General features: G+C 40.7%; 1 protein-coding gene across 3 annotated transcripts in view; it reads right to left on the bottom strand.

Moving 5' to 3' along the window:
* Positions 1 to 1343: 1343 nt before the first annotated feature.
* Positions 1344 to 16753, bottom strand: part of c1qtnf12 (C1q and TNF related 12) — a 23606-nt gene continuing 8196 nt past the window's right edge. For all 3 annotated transcript variants that reach the window (XM_084720349.1, XM_084720348.1, XM_084720347.1), the window contains 7 exons: positions 9667 to 9771; positions 8368 to 8479; positions 8056 to 8240; positions 6533 to 6641; positions 6291 to 6384; positions 2293 to 2371; positions 1344 to 2209 (listed from right to left, as the gene is read on the bottom strand). In XM_084720349.1, coding sequence (XP_084576475.1) covers positions 2111 to 2209; positions 2293 to 2371; positions 6291 to 6384; positions 6533 to 6641; positions 8056 to 8240; positions 8368 to 8479; positions 9667 to 9771 — 783 coding nt within the window. In that variant the 3' untranslated portion in view covers positions 1344 to 2110. The remainder of the gene's footprint in view (positions 2210 to 2292; positions 2372 to 6290; positions 6385 to 6532; positions 6642 to 8055; positions 8241 to 8367; positions 8480 to 9666; positions 9772 to 16753) is intronic.

Here is a 16753-nt window from a genome sequence, read left to right as displayed (position 1 = left end):
CAGTGGCTCTCTGCTCAGTGTGGTGCACTGAGCAGAGAGGGGTTCAAATTTGTTGAACTTTGACCCGGGCTGCGCTGACCTTTGTGGGCTCAGCTAATCGCTGTTGACCACTGCTTGAACTGAGACATGGCTGAAAAATGAATTGCTTGTGTCCCTGAATCGTGGATGTGTGATTAAGACGACCTTGCTCCCCGGTGGCCACTTGTGGTATTGCAGCGCAAAATTTCCCGAAAAGCATTATAAAAGAGAAGTCTGCAAAACTGTAAACAAAAGTCAATTCTGATTTTGTATTATGCTGTTTTGATCCACAGAGTTTCTATATTTGTAAAATTGTCTTGAAGCCCAGGAAGGGTTAAAATCTTTGACGTGACCACAATGTAAAGTCTATTGGCTGAGTGGTAACTCAGCGGTAAAAACACTACTAAAAGACTCACGATCATAAAGACAGACAGAAAAGAAACAATTTAACCGCGCGGTTTGCTTATCCATGGTAAAAGCACAAAGAGTAAGGAAAGAGGACCTAATCAACAAAACCCTCTGCTGCTGAAATGCCTCTGAAACACTGCTGGTGGGGCTTGTAGACGTGTGGAGGACAGATCAGAACCGCGATGCAGACGTGCCGTGCTTGGTTGAATCAACCGCTGGTTGAATCCACAGCTACAGCTCTACAGGCTGTACATTGGTGAACTATATGAACCAGATGCAGCATGCAAATATTCCGCCCATCCAGTCCAATGAAAATTGCTCGCCTGGTGCAATTCACCAAAAAAAGTTTTTTAGCTTCCTGGATATGCAGATATGCAGCCCACTGAATATGCGCAGTAGTTTTTCCCTCCGTTCCCTCACCTGCAAGTTCACGCCCATTGACTTTACATTGTGATGATGTCACAAATTTTTTTCTTGGCTCAAATAAAGTTTTACAAGTATAAAACCTCCATAGATGAAAAATTCATAAGAGAAAGATTTAGAGACACATCTTTTATTCCAGTGACTTACAGGGAAAATTCTTTTTGGTCACAGGGGAATTTTTTGCTGAAATACCATGAGTGGCTACTGGAAAAAATTAGCAGCAAGGCTGAGCGGCAATGCCCTATCTAGGTTTATATATTACATTTATGTGCTGTACTTAAGAACAACAGTTAAATGCTAACACCACCATACTAACATGCTCTCAATGACAATATGCTAACATGCTGATGTTTAGTAGATATGTTTACCACCCTGGCTTAGCATGTTAGTATGCTAACATTAATGGTTACAATGCTTTCTGTGGGGAACATGAATGTGTGAAAACAGTTTCATGATAATCCATTTAAAAGCTGTGATGAAAAGTCAGTGGATTTATTCTCTTGGGACCTGAATGTCTGTGCAAAATGTCATGACAATCCATCAAAAAGATGTTGAGATATTTTGGTCTGTCTGGCAATGTAAGTCATTCGGTTTGATTCAGAGTAAAAGTTGCAGTTAAAGTTACAAAACATGTAAGAATTATATATGTGGGAAGTCATTTTTCTAAAATTTTGTGTGGCCGCATTGTGTCTATTGAGCATGTTTCCATTGTCCAGTGTAGTCACAGTCTATGTACCATATAACAATATATAAATGTGAGATTTATTCCATGATAAAAAATAACTATAGTTCATGAGTGTGTACATAATAGATCATGTAGACAAAAATATAAACATGGCTGTCTACATTAAACACACAAATGTACTTTCTCTTGCTCCCTAGCTCTTCCAACATCTATCCAGAGAACAATAAAACATTGATATTTGGTTTACTGCAAAAGTCTTCAGCATCCATGAAAAATATACTGAAACAGACATATTCACCGCTTTATTTTCAGGTTATTTTATTGGTGAAGCAACAGGCATCCAAGTTCCTCGGGGAAGTGGCAGTGCACTGTGAAAAACAAACTCAGTCCTTGAGTTCTTCACACTGTCCTTTCACCATCTGACAAGCAGTCAAGTCAATGCTCCTTCCTTCAAACCTCCCCGGTGGTTTGGTACTGTGTGGTGGTGCTCATAAGTAGTCCGTTGGAAGAAAAAAAAAAAAGAAAAGAAAACGGCAGCAGAGGACGGCTTGGATGATGCCCTGCTCATGTGTGAGGCTATACGCCAAGCAGCATGCCCATAAAATCTGAACCGTTCTGTATTGTAATGGAAGCGCCTGCTGCATTATCCACAAATATGGAGGTGTACTGCCCGGCCTGCAGAGGAAAACACACAATAATGATGCGGACATATTGCACAAATGCATATGTTTTATGTTTGGTGTTGTTTGTGTGCTCACCTGTAGCTCCAGCAGCCCATGCACGCTGACAGTGAATATCTTGCTGTTACTTTCTAATCCAACAATCATCTCCAGTGAGCTGTAATCATATTAAAAAAGGAATAAATATGGCGTTTTACGCAATTCATGACAATTTTGCATTCTTCAAGACATTTCTTGTGAGGTTTTTATATTATTTTGTAGCCTCCCAGTTGTGTTCATCATGTATGTATGAAGATTAAAATTTTGGTTCAAGTACCTATGTTTTAGCCAGACTGTGGAAAACATGGCCATAGTTTTCGTAACATCACCCAGAGGTCTCTGAGGAGCCCAGTTTGAACTGGAAAGTTGTAATTTCCCAGTTCCCAGTAAGAAATTTCAACTGGAATGCCCCCTAAAGTCAGATTTCATACTCAGAGGGTCAAAGGAACGCTATCTATTAGCACTTGTGTTTCAGTGTAACAATTATAAACACAGAACTGTCTATGGACACAAAATACACAGAATGGTTTGTTATCAAGCTCAGATAAATTTGTTCTAACTTGTTGTGCTGGAACGTGGTCAACTCAGGTGTTCCTTCCGACCTCCAAGGTAAATGGAATGCACCATCACAGAATCGCCATCTTGGCAGTGCCTGACTCTGCCTAACTGCAAAAATGGGCAAAAAGGTGGAGCATGGGTGGAGCTGAAGTGGGCCAAATGAAGTGGGTACCTGGCAGCTGGCCATCTGTGATGGCACTCAAAGTGGGGATGCCCTTAATTATGCATAACTGTAAGCGTTGATATTATTTAAACCCCCTTGGTTGAAGGAGGGTGGAGGAGGACATCAGCGCTCTAATCTACATACAAAAAAATGTATTTCTATAAATTCACAGCCACAAGTAAAAATGAACTAACTGTGGGCCAGCAGCAGGTGAGAACAATAATATGGTTTTTCCCTGGAGAAATCAGAAATCAAAATGATTGGGTAGTATTTTTAGCATTAAATCAACTAATAATCTAAAGCCTATTAATATTTTTTTTTTATTGTGAAAGCCTACAACACAACCAAATCAGTTCCTCTCTCTTTAATCCTCTTGGAGGATAAATGAAAAGTGATGGAATTTTTTTGAGTGAGTGAGTGAATGAGTGAGTGAGTGAGTGAGTTTTTTTCTGACTATAAAGTTGTCGAACCAGATGTAAATTCAAGATTTGGTCTCTTCCTCTCTCCATGTGTGACTGCAGCTCATTTTGTTTTGGTTGCGTTGTTTTTCCCTTTTTTTCCAGCTCTGTCGCTAGACTGTCAGAACGTCCTGTACTTGGTCAAAAAATGTTTTCATACTAGAAATGAACAAAACCATGACTCAATACGATCCAGATCAAACCTTGGGAGGTTTCACCCCAGTAATTTTGGTTCATATTAGGCTCGAGCGGTATCTGTCTTTTCATTCCCTCTTGAAATATTACTGGGGTATACACTTTCATGGTGGTAGTTGTGTAAAACTTGTGTAAAACAGCTCAACTTGACTCCCTCAACGTAGGTGGAGCTGATGGACATGGCAACACTATTCCCACAGCTGGGAAACAACACACACACACACACACACACACACACACACACACACAGGAGCTGCAGCTTTTATTCAACTACAAACTCAAATCAACACTGTAGATTTACTGCCAGACCGACAACTTCACTGCTCACATTTTTCTCTGCTCAGCACATACCCATCATCGCTCTCTGACACCACAGACAGTAATCAGTCTGCCACTCGCCCGGTCTCACACTCACTAAACTTACACACTCTCTATGGTAGAGACATTTTTCTTCTTTCTTTACAAGTTAGTCCTTTAACTTTGTCCCCCAGATGCTATGTTTGTCTGCTCAGCTGAGAGACTGACGCCTGCTGGTGTAAGCTGTGCACTAGAATACGGCGTCCCCAGTTTCAGTTTAATAGAAAGAGAAACGCCTGTATTTAGGATGGTTGTAATAATCAGTCTGTCTGGATTTCTTAATACCCTGGTGTACTGTAATATTTTTATCCCGCCCAAGTCTAAGTCAGATCAAACTGAAAAGTCTGAAAGTCCAGACCAAACAATTTAGGTGTGAAAAGGCCCTAACTCTCAGCAAGAATGAGAATAAACTATTTCCTGAAATGTCAAACTTCTTTAACAACTGAGTGGTTTCGGGGTCTGTAGAGATGGTTGTAACATCGCTGCAGGCTTTAACCACACAGCAAGAGCACTGGCTCCTGTTAAGTGGAAAATGCTACATTTTTATGGCAAATCAATCATGTTTGTCTTCACTCCAACTGCCATCACAATGAGCCTCATTTCACATTCTCTGCATTTTCATGTGTGGGAGGGCGAGACTGGCTGGAGCTTTGGCTCGAAAAAGCAAGAGCCAAGGACTCTTTCGGGTTAGGTAACCCATCATAATAATATTATTTATACGTTCCCCTCATTGTACCAAGCTACAAGAGAGGCTGTGGAGCTCTGCACAGTCCGGGAGAGACTTTAGGGAGCAATTCATTTCATTCTTTATGTAAATAGAAATTTTGAAATATTGGAAAGACCCATTCCCAACTGGATTTGTAATTTTTCGCCATGTCGAACCGCTAAATTAGATACTTCTTTATCTCTCTCCTACATCCCAAACAAGGGCATTTCACTGCTGCGCTGCTGACTGTAACAGGCTGCCTGAAGTGTCAAAGGTGAGTCTATAAAGATTAGTTAGGCGACAGGGACGAGAGCTCTAAGTGAAAGGACATTTCCTTTAAAGACCTGCTCTGCTTTTATACAGGAAATGCCACACTGGTTCCACACAAAGTGTAACAGACAAAACCTTGAGCAGCTCATAAATTCTGGTGAAAGTTAAGGTAGCATTAAACACCAATAAAATGCCCCTGTTACATGGGGAAAATAAACAATTTACCAAAACAAGAATGTCAGGAATGCAATGTGGTTTTTGTAGTCAGATTAATTACTTCCCAAGATCAATTTTATTGACTTTTACTGGTTATAGGTGGTACAACTGACCAGCATGTACTACAGGCATAACAAATGAAAAACACATGCATACGATCTACTGGGGAATGAGGATTTGGATTCTGGGTGTGCATTTTTAACAATGGGTGTGTTTTCATGTGCACTAGTATTCCGGTTATGATCTGATGTCCTGATCATGTGTTGCGCGTGAAAACCTTGCATCCTAGTTTCGGAAATCTGGATAAAGACTCCCAGTTTCGAGAAACCTGGACATGCTACCTGGAGTAGCATTGGCCCTGTTTACACCTGGTATTAACATGCGTCTTAGGTAACCTGATCACAAGTGGAGGGCTCTGAATAATGCAGTTCACACCTGGAATTACACTACGTCTCTGGTGAAAACTTTTGATTGAATCTCCCTTCCTTGCTCTACATTTAAATAAAAATGCAAATCATTTCCATTTGCAAAGACCAAATGTGTTGTTTTTAACTGGTGGGAGACAGCAATGTACCCACTGTGCCTTGTCTGTTGAAAACAATAAGAAAAGTTTGCAAAGGCCTTGGTGTTGACTCTTGTTTTGCTGACTCTCTGGACCAAATGGAAAGCAGACAGCATGTTACATCCACAAGAATCCATTTTCCCTGTTGTTGTGGCTTCTTCGTCTTGTTTTGCACTTTTATATGACGCTACTGGCATGCGAATGAGTGTGTACGTCTGCTTAATTCGTCAATGTGGACAGGACACATTTGCGTACTCGCTGCTAAAAGATGTGCCACATTGGCCCAGACCACCTCTGCATGAGGTTTGAGTGATCTGATTTCAGTGCGTTCTTAACACCTGTACTTAGAGCTGTCTGCTTGTGATCACCCAAGACAGTCAAGACAGTCAAGACAGTCAAGACAAGAATGCACACAGTCAGAATCATGGATATGGGGATATGAAAAACAGGTTTCTCATGTTTTATGTGCATATCAAATCCCAAATAAGATTAAAGCCAGACTCGAAAACTATTATACCAGTGCACATGTGCGCACGCATGCAGAATACCTACGTGTATCTGTGGCAGAGTGATTCAATGCAGATCAGCACCCGAACATTATCCCTGGCTTTGAGCTGACTCTTGCTCCTCTTCACCTCATTATGGTCTGTCAGGAGGCAAAATGTTCACAATCACATCAAGATACTGTCAAGGGAGAGTACTGACTCTGCTTAATGTTGCGCATTATTGATTTAACACTTAAGGCCACTTATATGCACTATAATATCCCATATAAGAAAATTACTGTAATTTACCAATGTGGACATTAGCAGAGAACTGGTAGATCCCAGTAATGGGAGCTGTGAATCTCCCAGTTGACTGGTCCATTCCCGACCCTCTGAGGAAGGCTCCTTTAGCTGGTGGCTGAAAGCAGAATGAAAGAAAAATATAGTTAATATGTTTACGCCTTGAGGTGTAATATGCATCTTAGCTGTGTCGCATCATTAAGATAACTAGCCTGCTAACTGACAGTGAGCAAGTTTGCTAGCTTCGAGAGCTTCTTTTTCTCTCTAGTAACTCTGTATACAAATGAAATGATGTACATCCCTGAGAACAAAATGTTGAGGGGAAGTAAACGCCACAGTGTGAAGAAAATGGAAAGAACCTCGAACAGTTATCGTGACTTATTAGCGCAAGCTAGGCTGGCTAGCGTGTCAGCTGTTAGCTTGCCAGCTACAGTCTACCAGCTAGCACTGTGAGTTGTCACTATTGCTGCTGTCAAATGGGGTTGTGTTCACTGTGTTCACATCCCCCCTCGTCTGGTATTCCCAACCTTCAAAATTGACATTTTTTTTGAAAGCTTCAATTTCACTATTTGTGACGTGTTTGCTGGCGTGTTCAGAAGTGGCGGAGGCCATGGAAGTAATTTTTTGCAATACTGCAATTTTAGTCTTATAGAGTTTCTGAGGACATGTTGATTTTCCCAACAGTCTCATCTTTTAAATACACCTTTGCATTTCCTGCATTGCATTACTTGCTTGCTGGCTTGCTAAATAGTGAGCCTCAGTGGTTTCTAAATACCGACACTTTTGGCGTCCATGCTCTCGTTGCCTAGCATAAAGCTTATAGAACCATATATTACATAAAGATGTGCAGACAAATTTCAGTCCCACTTTCTGGTGTGACTAGACTTTAATGTCCATAAACACCTGGATTCTCACTGCACTGTAATCCTCTGCAGGGCCCTCCTTCGTTGTCTTTCTCTTTACTTATGACTTGGCAAAAACATGTAAAACATCCATTCCAGTGCCATAGTAACATGCCTATTCTAACATAATGCTGTGTTAGCATGTTAAACACTTCAGCAAAGCTTAATCCTCCCTTCACCAGCCTTGTCAGCCCATCCCAACAGGGCATAGTTCTTCCACTACAGCATGCTGTTTCAAACAGTGTCTATTTCTGTCCTCTCCACACTTTATTCCAAGTCAGAGACAGAGTGCCTTTTGTATGCCGCCCAGAGAGTGATGTGTAGAATTGAAAAAGTAGATATTTTTTGACCAAAGAGCCAGCCTGAGTCTCAGAGTGGCAGCGCCTGCTTGGCCAGTGCCAGTTACCAGTGAGGGGATGATCCTCTCATAATTCCCCCACATGCAAACTAAGCGATGATTACCAAACACTCGCTCTTTCAAACACAGTTAAGACAGAGAAGCAAATGGGTCAGAAACAAAGCGTGTAACCGTACAGAGGAGGATTAGCCAAAACTTTTCTTTTTCAGTCATGCACGGGGAGCAAAGCTGAACCAATTCATAAACATTTACTTGGTTTCAAACAAACATACTGTCTGAAAGTTTTGGAGCTCCACCAGAGTCTTCTTGTCCACCACCACGGGTCCCTTGAGCTTGCAGTGGAAAGCCTCCTCTATTCGTCGGTAGGAGGTCATCCCCTCCAGGGTGAGGAGAGCTGTAGGTAGCTGGCTTGGGCTGGTTTGTCTGTCCAGTGCTGCTGCTCTCCTCTCTGTAGCCTCTGACAGAAATACACCCAAGTTATAACAGCGAACAATGTTCAACTCTGTAAATTTTCTGAGGGAACCACCTTGTAGCCTAAAGAGGAGCTGAAATGTGTTTGGGCTGGACAATCAACATGTTTTTACCTTTAATCATCTCTTTGAACTCCTGGAGAAGAACTTCCTGGGTCACTTCAGCCCCAGGAGAGCCAGGAGGTCCCTGTGGGCCAGGAGGACCTGGAGGACCAGGTGGGCCAGGCTAGTGGAGGAAAGATGTACAAAACATTGTCATGATTCGAAGAAAATCATTGTGCAGCTTTGTCTTATTTACCAGTTACTGTGGTAAATAAGATAATATATAAGTTATCAATGTAAAATGTCAGAATTGGCCCATAACTCCCACCCCTCTGTGCTTCAATAACAGTTGAGCAAACTTGGTACCTGGAACCTCAGTCAACTTTAATATAATAATGTATTAGAGTTACATCTTAAGTTACCTATTGTTAGCAAAATGCTAGCTAACTAGCTAGATAACAGTTGATGTAGCTCAGAGCACTGGGGGAGTGTTGGTGTTAATCTGCCTTGCAAGACAGCTGGGTTCACGAGATCACAAGATCACGTGAGAATCCATGTTGCGAGGATTCAAGTTATCTGTTTGTGTCCGTGCTAAAAGTGGTGCAGCCAATTCGCATCCTAGGAAGGACTACTGGCAGCTATGGACGTGGTTTTAGGTGTGACGACAGCAAGAAGTATCCATGGAAGCAACTCGTCTCAAACAAACAATGGCGGCTGCTGAAGAGGTGAGCGTAGATACTGTGATAGCATCAGTTAAACCAAAACTGGAGAGCAGAAACATTTAGAGTTGAGCTGTAGAGTTTGGCAAGAGTTGGATCTGATTGGTGCCTGTGTTAGATGTGATAGACAGATGGTTTATCCAGTGTGTTTTATGAAAGTGCCTGCCCTTTTCCAAACCATTTCTAAGGACAGCTTCCCAAATGGTTCTGTGTAACAAACCATCTGGCGTGTCAGGTTAGGTGTTGACACCGTTCGGGCATCAGCAGCATGTAGAGCCAGAATATTTTCACATCTAACTCAGTGGATTGAATGTTTATTTCAATTAAACCAGAGTGTGTGATTGTTGGAACAGTGGCGGGACAATCCAAAATAGTTTTGGTGTGTTTTGTTTTGTTTCAGATGTGTTTGAATAAAGTGTTTTACAATGAGTTAACAAGGCAAGACAAGGCTTCTTCATTGCAGTTTTGACTGAACTGAAGACACTGAAGTCCAGTCGCCTACGTGCAGCTCCTAAAGAATTTACATTACGTAGATAGTTTTAGTTAATTTTTTAAAGGTTTAAACTAAAATTCTTACATATTGCCCCTTTAAAAATTATCTTTTAAAGTTTTTTATAAACTGCAAGACACACAGTTCATCTGCTGGCCTTACCAGGGGTCGTTTGCGCTTGCGACACTTTCCAGGGAAGTTGCCAACAGGTCTTTTGACAAAGTCCATCCATGATCCCAGCGGATCCACTCTCTGGTTGTCAGACGTCTGCAGCAGAAGCAAAGACAGAAAAATATTATTTTCACATTAATTCTTAAAAATTATAGTATAAATAATGATGCGGTGAAGTGGTGTCAAGCTGTAAGGTAATTTATTACATAGCACATACACAGTGGTAATTCAGAGTGCTTTACAAATTGCATAATAAAATAAATGAGACAGGATAAAATGCATATACATGTCAACTATAGGATAAGATGGAGGAGGAACAGCCACAGGCTTTTCTCTAAAGCCACCACACTGTTTTCTCATTCAATAGTAATTGCAGCCTTTTAAAAAAAGTGCTATTTACCAGATTAATCATATATTTTATTTTAAATGATTTTGCCCAAATGGGACATAATGCAAAGAAAGCTATATTCAATGAGTCATTATTTCTTCCTTGAAACCATCACTGGAAAATCTTGCCCTAAGATACAATTAAATGGTGCCAGACACCAAGGAAGGTCACACAGGGAAACCTCTTTCTTTCTTTCTGTCTGTCTCTCCTGCCCAGTCGACTGCAATTCCTCTGAGAGGCTTTTCAATTTGCCATCTAAGGTTCACCTCATGCTTATTTTTTTCATTCCGTATAATTCACTCAGGTGCCACGTCAGTTCTTATTTGCCCAATAAGCTTGGATGAATGTAAACAAACCTTGTCAAGTGATTCTTTTTCAGCGCATGAAAATTTCCATGAGCACTCTGGTGAAAAATGAGTCTGCCCGTGGATGTGTGATGTAGATTCTGTGGATTGCAGACCTCAATTACTGTAGTTTATAACAACATGTCAAAAAGGCCAACGCTTTCTCCCTCAACCGAAGACGTACTAGTATTTTCTTTTATTAATACTGCTTGTTTGAGTAACGTAATGACGGAAAATTTAATAAACAAGATAACAAATGTATATACAGTACGTACAGGAGGGCGAGTTATGATTTAAGATTGTTAGTCTGTTTCTGTATGCTCAATATTCTTATCTGAAATAACTCATTTATAATAAATTACTGTATAGGAGACTGGGATCTGTTAGGGAGATAAGAAACTCACTCCAAGAAGTTCCTGGAAGCAACATTTTTATGCTACAGCTGACGTGTTTTCATTTTGGTTAAGAGTGAGGCTGAATGAATTCCAATCACAGAAAGCTTGAATCTTACCCTGACCCTTCCCCAAATGTCATGTGCCTTCAGTTGAGATAGAAGAGGAGATAAAGACGAGCCACGGAGGTGAGCTGCCTGAAATGGAATTTGTTTAGGTTTGGCAGCGAGACACGGATCACTTATCTGCAAAACCAACATGCCCCTTTCTTCGCTGTCAAAGACTTGCCTCTAGTTCCACCGCAACAAAGTAACTCCTTGTTTGTCTTTTCAAATACTGGAATAAAAACTGTTTTTTATGTGTGGGATTTGCAACAGTCTCTCCTTCTCTTTCTCTGTGACTTTCTCTTCTCTCTGACAGCAGACAAAATAAACAACTTAACAGGCGCTGTGCCGGCTGCATGTTGAATCGCTCTGTGTTTTTGTTGTGATTTTGAGGCTTGGAGACAGATAAAAGTAAGACTGATTTGGTCAAGGCATGAATACTTTTACACTGCTCAATACTGTTTCCATAAGACTGAGAGCCTGTTGGATAAACTGCTTTTTCCTTTGCCATGTCCACTTTTCATGCTCATTATCATACCAGTTCTGTAAGATTTATAGGAATGGTTTGGACATTTTGGGAAATACGTAAACCTGCAATAACTGATTTTTTTTTTTTGGTGGCTTGAGTGCAGTGGGAGCAAGCTGTGAACACAACTTGTAAGTTGTACACACTTGTACACATACAGCAGTGACAAAGCAACATTATCTTTTATTTGGACTTCTGGCCACCTGATGAATGCAGTGATGGAAATGGACCAGGATGCATCAGGCATCACCAAATCAACAAACACGCGGTTGGTGCTGTATGAAGTGCTGCAGGTTGGGCGGTGCTTGGTTTTGGCTTGCTGTTTTCAGGCAGGATGAAATGGTCACTTTGTTAGTTCCCACGTGTTCACTGTCTGATCAGTTTGGTTTAATTTGTTATTTGATGGTATAGAAAGGTGGTTTCATGCCATGATTGACAGCTGGGCTCTGCTGCGTTTCAGTCTACTGCGCAGACTCTAAATGACGTCACCAGCGTAAGATGGCAGCCCTCATATCTGGGATATTCTGGCTTCATTTTTGTGCAGTGGGAAGAGGTGGAGATGCTGCATCCATCTTTATTTATGTCAGTGGTCCCAGCCCACCACAGAGCTTCTGTCCTGTTTGCCCTTAACAGAAACACAATGTTTTTTACGAAGAAAGTAACAACTTAATGCTGAGTTTACATGAAGGCACAACTGAATTCCCTGCTCTCCACTCTGAATGCAAATAAACACGTTTGCAAAACACAAAAGCAATAGCTTCATGTACATCATTTGCCAAATTTACAAGAAGACCTAAATAACAAAGAATTTGTCATAGACAGCATTTCACAAAGCTTTTTCACACTCAACAATTCTCAATATATTGGGATTTTTCAAAGGGAGTCTGGGGTTATCTGTGTTTTCAAAAACGTAATTTGCATTACAGTGACAGAAATGTACAACGGGACATCAGCTGAGTTGCGGTCTTTCAATATGGCCCAGTACACACTGCTAAAAGAAAGACCTTTGAACAGAGCCTGATTAGCTGTTTCCAGACTTTACGTTAAGCTAAGCTAACCAGCTACTGGCTATAGCTTCATATTTTCCATACAGACATGAAATTTTCCTTAACATGCCAGTTCTATAAGCTCCAACAAATATTAACATGTTGATGACTGGGGGTTGTACTAGTATTCCCTGCCTGTGGCAGTTTGAGTATATTTCCACTGGAATCGATTGTAAAACTGTGAATCATCACCTCAGACACTTTTAGGCAGCTCAGAACGATATGTAAAAGACACCCTCCCAATTATGAGAGCCAGCGGACACTAATTCCAAAAAAAGTCAAAGCCTCACATTTCTTCTTCTGTTTATATCAGTGTCATAGATCATTGTCTTGCCTTTCCAGAGATACGAAGCAGTGCATGTTGGCCCACACATGTGACTTATAATTACACATCTTAGCCATTCCCTACATAATAATAAAAAAGACAGCATATCATTGCCAGGAAATCAGCCATACTTGTTATCGTCTTTAACACACGCCATTGTAATTAAACCATTAAAATCTTGCCCTCAAGGATTTTCTGTGCTCAGTGAAGAAAGGCTATGACCAAGGTAATTATTACCTTCATTTCTGAGCTGAAAAAATAACAGCAAATCATTGTATAAATAATTTAATCATCAGCTTACGGAATGCTCAACTCTTTCCCTTAAACAGATTGTGTTTTTATTCTACGCGTCTGCATTGTCAGAGCATGACATACACTTTATAGTGACAGCTGGCATGGCTCACACAACTTGCCAAAAAAAAATCTGATTCATTGTATGCAGGTGAGTCTCTGTCTCGTCTCAGAACATCAAAGACTCCACACATGCAGACATGAAAACCATATTGCTTGATGACACAGAAAAACCTGTCAGAGGTGTTCAATCTCTCACTCGCTGCTATTGACTGTGGCGTAAAGTAAACTATGGATTCCCAGGCGTACCTCTGTATCAGCACGTACAACTCGTGAAACAAAGTGGGGAGGGAGCGGATCCAGGTATCAGTCTGAGAGCTGATGAAGAACACCAGGGCTCCGGCTTTGATCATCGCTGATGTGTGAGTGCCTCAAAGTGGCCTCGTCTGTCAGCAGGTGTGAGCGCACGCCTTTCCAGCATGGACTGAATGTGTCAAGTTTTATGTCTAAAGGTAAGAAACTTTAAATCTTCTAGACAGTGTTTATCCTCATTGATGGCTCTAAATCATGACACATGACTGGGGCTCAGATCTGAAGAATGGGATGCATTGTGTCCAGAGTTTGGAAGAAGTATTCACATCCTACTAAGTAAAAGTGCCAACACAATAATTTTAAATGTACTTAAAGTATACCTGCATTCTCAGTAGAGGTAGACTCCACTGGCTGCAAAAAGAAAAGAGCCTGTATGTAAGCTTATGAGAAAATAATGCTGCTTCTCATATTTATGGCCTCAGTATACATTTTCCTAATGAACAGCATGATGTTTATTTTGTAAATGATAGCCAGGGACTTCGGGAAGTGACCACACGGTGTGTCAAGAAGGGAACCCTAGATTTGGGTTTGGGTTTGTACTATGATTGGCTAGTTCCCATTGTCTTGACAATGCATCCTTGTGATTGCCAGAAGTCTTTTTTTACTTTGTGAAAAGGTCTATTTTAACCATAAATCATGATATTTTTCTAACCCTACCCAAGAAGTTTGGTACCCAAACCTCCCAAACCTACCTTGACAGTTTTTGTGCCTAAACCTAACCAAACTGTGCCTGAAAACTGAAAATAATTTTTTGAAAAACTTAAAATAATAAGTCAACTGAGTCTAACACAGGGTCACTGAGCGCTAATGTGCTGAATAAAGTGTGCATGTGTGAGAGTTTTGTAAATCTAGAGTTCCCTTCAAGACACGACCATAACCACAACCAGCAAAGAAATAGTCCAGCACATAAACCTCCATTAAGATTTTCACTCTTTGGTCTTTGTACAGATTAAACAAACAAGATATAACATGCTAATCAGTGAGGTTTAAAGGTGCTGCTGATTTTGTTACAATTGGAACAAACTTTCTGCCACAAAGCAAATAAGCAGATTGCCCAAAATGTCAAACTACGCCTCTAACGTCTTTCCATACTGTTAGGTAGCCTAGTCCAACAGTTTGGAGGTCAGGCCCCACCAAAGGGTCGCATGATAAATTTGAGGGGTCATGAGATGATTAATAGGGTAGAGAAAAGAAAAAACAAAGTTCTGCTGCACATATTTGTAGTAATTATTTGGCCTTCTCTCTAATGTTTGTTTTGTTGTGAAATATTGTATAATTGTACCTCGTTTGACTTTGAAAACTTATTAAAATGAAACCCACTGAGAAATTCAGAGGGGAAATGTCTTTGGTGGAGCTGCTAAGAACTCATGTTAAGGAGCTCCAACTAGACACTGCTTTTTTAAAGAGTCACAAGCCAGAATATTTGTTAACACTGGATTAATCTCTAACATTGTATTGTCTTGTATAAGCTAGTTGTACAACTGTAGATGTCACACAACTGTAATGGTGTTAAAAGTACTTTAGCTGCCTTTTGAATTTAAGGGAGTTGAAATTTAGGGTGGAAATACTGGAGTAAAGTACAAATACTTCAACTTAAGCACAGTTTTTGAATAAATATCTCATTAACTCCCCACCATGGATCCTGCCCAGGACCCATGGCACACAATAAAAGTGAACCAAGTTTGTTTTATTAACCTACAGCACAGTGAGTTTGAAGTTTTTGGATCAATTAATGAATCAGTTGTAATAATTGTTGATCATTCACAGAAGCCTTATGCGGTTTTATTACCCAGAAAAGAATGATCTGGGTCTGCTTGAATAATGCTTCTATGTGCGCTGCTTTAAGTGTGTTTGTCATGTAGTTTGGGGAAAATTAGGTTGAATTTATTTGAAGCAATAAAATGGGAAAATATTTCCCTGGGGCAGCATGCCACCAAAAACACAAACACAACTGTTAAAACATGTCTCTGGGGCTGCAACCAGATACTGAAACTCTACTCCATCGCAGGCAGCTCCTGAATTCTTCCATGTGTACAGTCGAACTTATCTTGTTTTCTTTTGTGTGTTATCTGTTTTTCTGCCTGCTCATACACACTGACAACATGAAACTTTTTTGCCACCGATAAAAAAATGTTGCACAGGCAGGTTTAAAGGTTGGACAGGATGATGGAGAGCCTTCTATAATCCCTTGTTTTTACATCCCCATACTGCTCCCTGTGCAGTCATCCATGCATGGGTGGACGGGCCTAACGCCGGGCCGATCCCTCCCCGGGAGGCAGGGATCCCCAGGCTGTGTGGGACGAAGGGGATCCTGCTAACCTGCGTGCATCCCAGTCGTCATGCATCCACCCCCGTGTTCCCCACCGCTGCACTTCACAGAAACAGATTGCCTTGAGGATTTATCGCTGAAGAGCTAAATACAGTTAGGCATGCAATGTTGACTCTGTTCCCTGCTCACTGTGTTATTACTCAATTGGCAAGTACCATGTGCAAAGCATAATTACTCTATCACACCATGAGGATGTTGCTATTAGTTCAACAAATGTTGAAGCAACACCATTTGAAAGAGTAAATGAAACACAGTTATTATATAATGATACAGTTGAACATGCTTCTTATAATGTGGCCTGATTTTTATCTTCACTGTTGACCCAACAAAGGCGTGTACGCATTTATTATGTGTGAGAGAAAGTGAGTAAAATTTGTGTTTATGCTTAAGAAATCACCAGAGACAACCTTGGCTTCCTCTTGATATAAAAAGGCAAAGAAACCTTGAGCGATGTGTCACATCTGTTTTGAGTATGAATTATAGCTTTGAAATTGGAGTGAGTGCTCATTTTCCCTGTGGTAGGTAAAATGAGCTGTTGAAAAGGTAAACAGGTTTGCCCCATGGTTTGACTGTAGGCAGAACATTTCAGGTAAGAAGTCATTAGATCCTCCTCCTCCTTTTATATGATTAATTTGTGCCTCTACATTACGTTACATAAGTAAATCTTGTAAATGGGTCAATTTTATTTTCTTACTTTTATTATGCAACTAATTTGCCCCCGCCGTGTTGGGTTACAACTTACAAGTAGTTGGAGAAATATGATAAGTGCACAACGAGAACATTCAAGAAAGTCTCACGGCAGTTCATGAAACTGTCCCGAAATTTAATCTTCTTGTGTTCATAGATGTGAATTTTCCATTTTGTTCTTGACACTCAGCACAACTTTCAAACTAATGTATTGTCCACCATCTTTCTCATTCCACAGTCAACCAATAATACATATATAATGTCTGGTTACACT

The sequence above is a fragment of the Lutjanus erythropterus genome, chromosome 6 (assembly GCF_056507025.1).
Source record: "Lutjanus erythropterus isolate fLutEry1 chromosome 6, fLutEry1.hap2, whole genome shotgun sequence".
Classification (NCBI taxonomy): domain Eukaryota; kingdom Metazoa; phylum Chordata; class Actinopteri; order Lutjaniformes; family Lutjanidae; genus Lutjanus; species Lutjanus erythropterus.
Note: the sequence above shows the minus strand (reverse complement) of the source record. Positions and strands in the feature narration are given on the sequence as shown.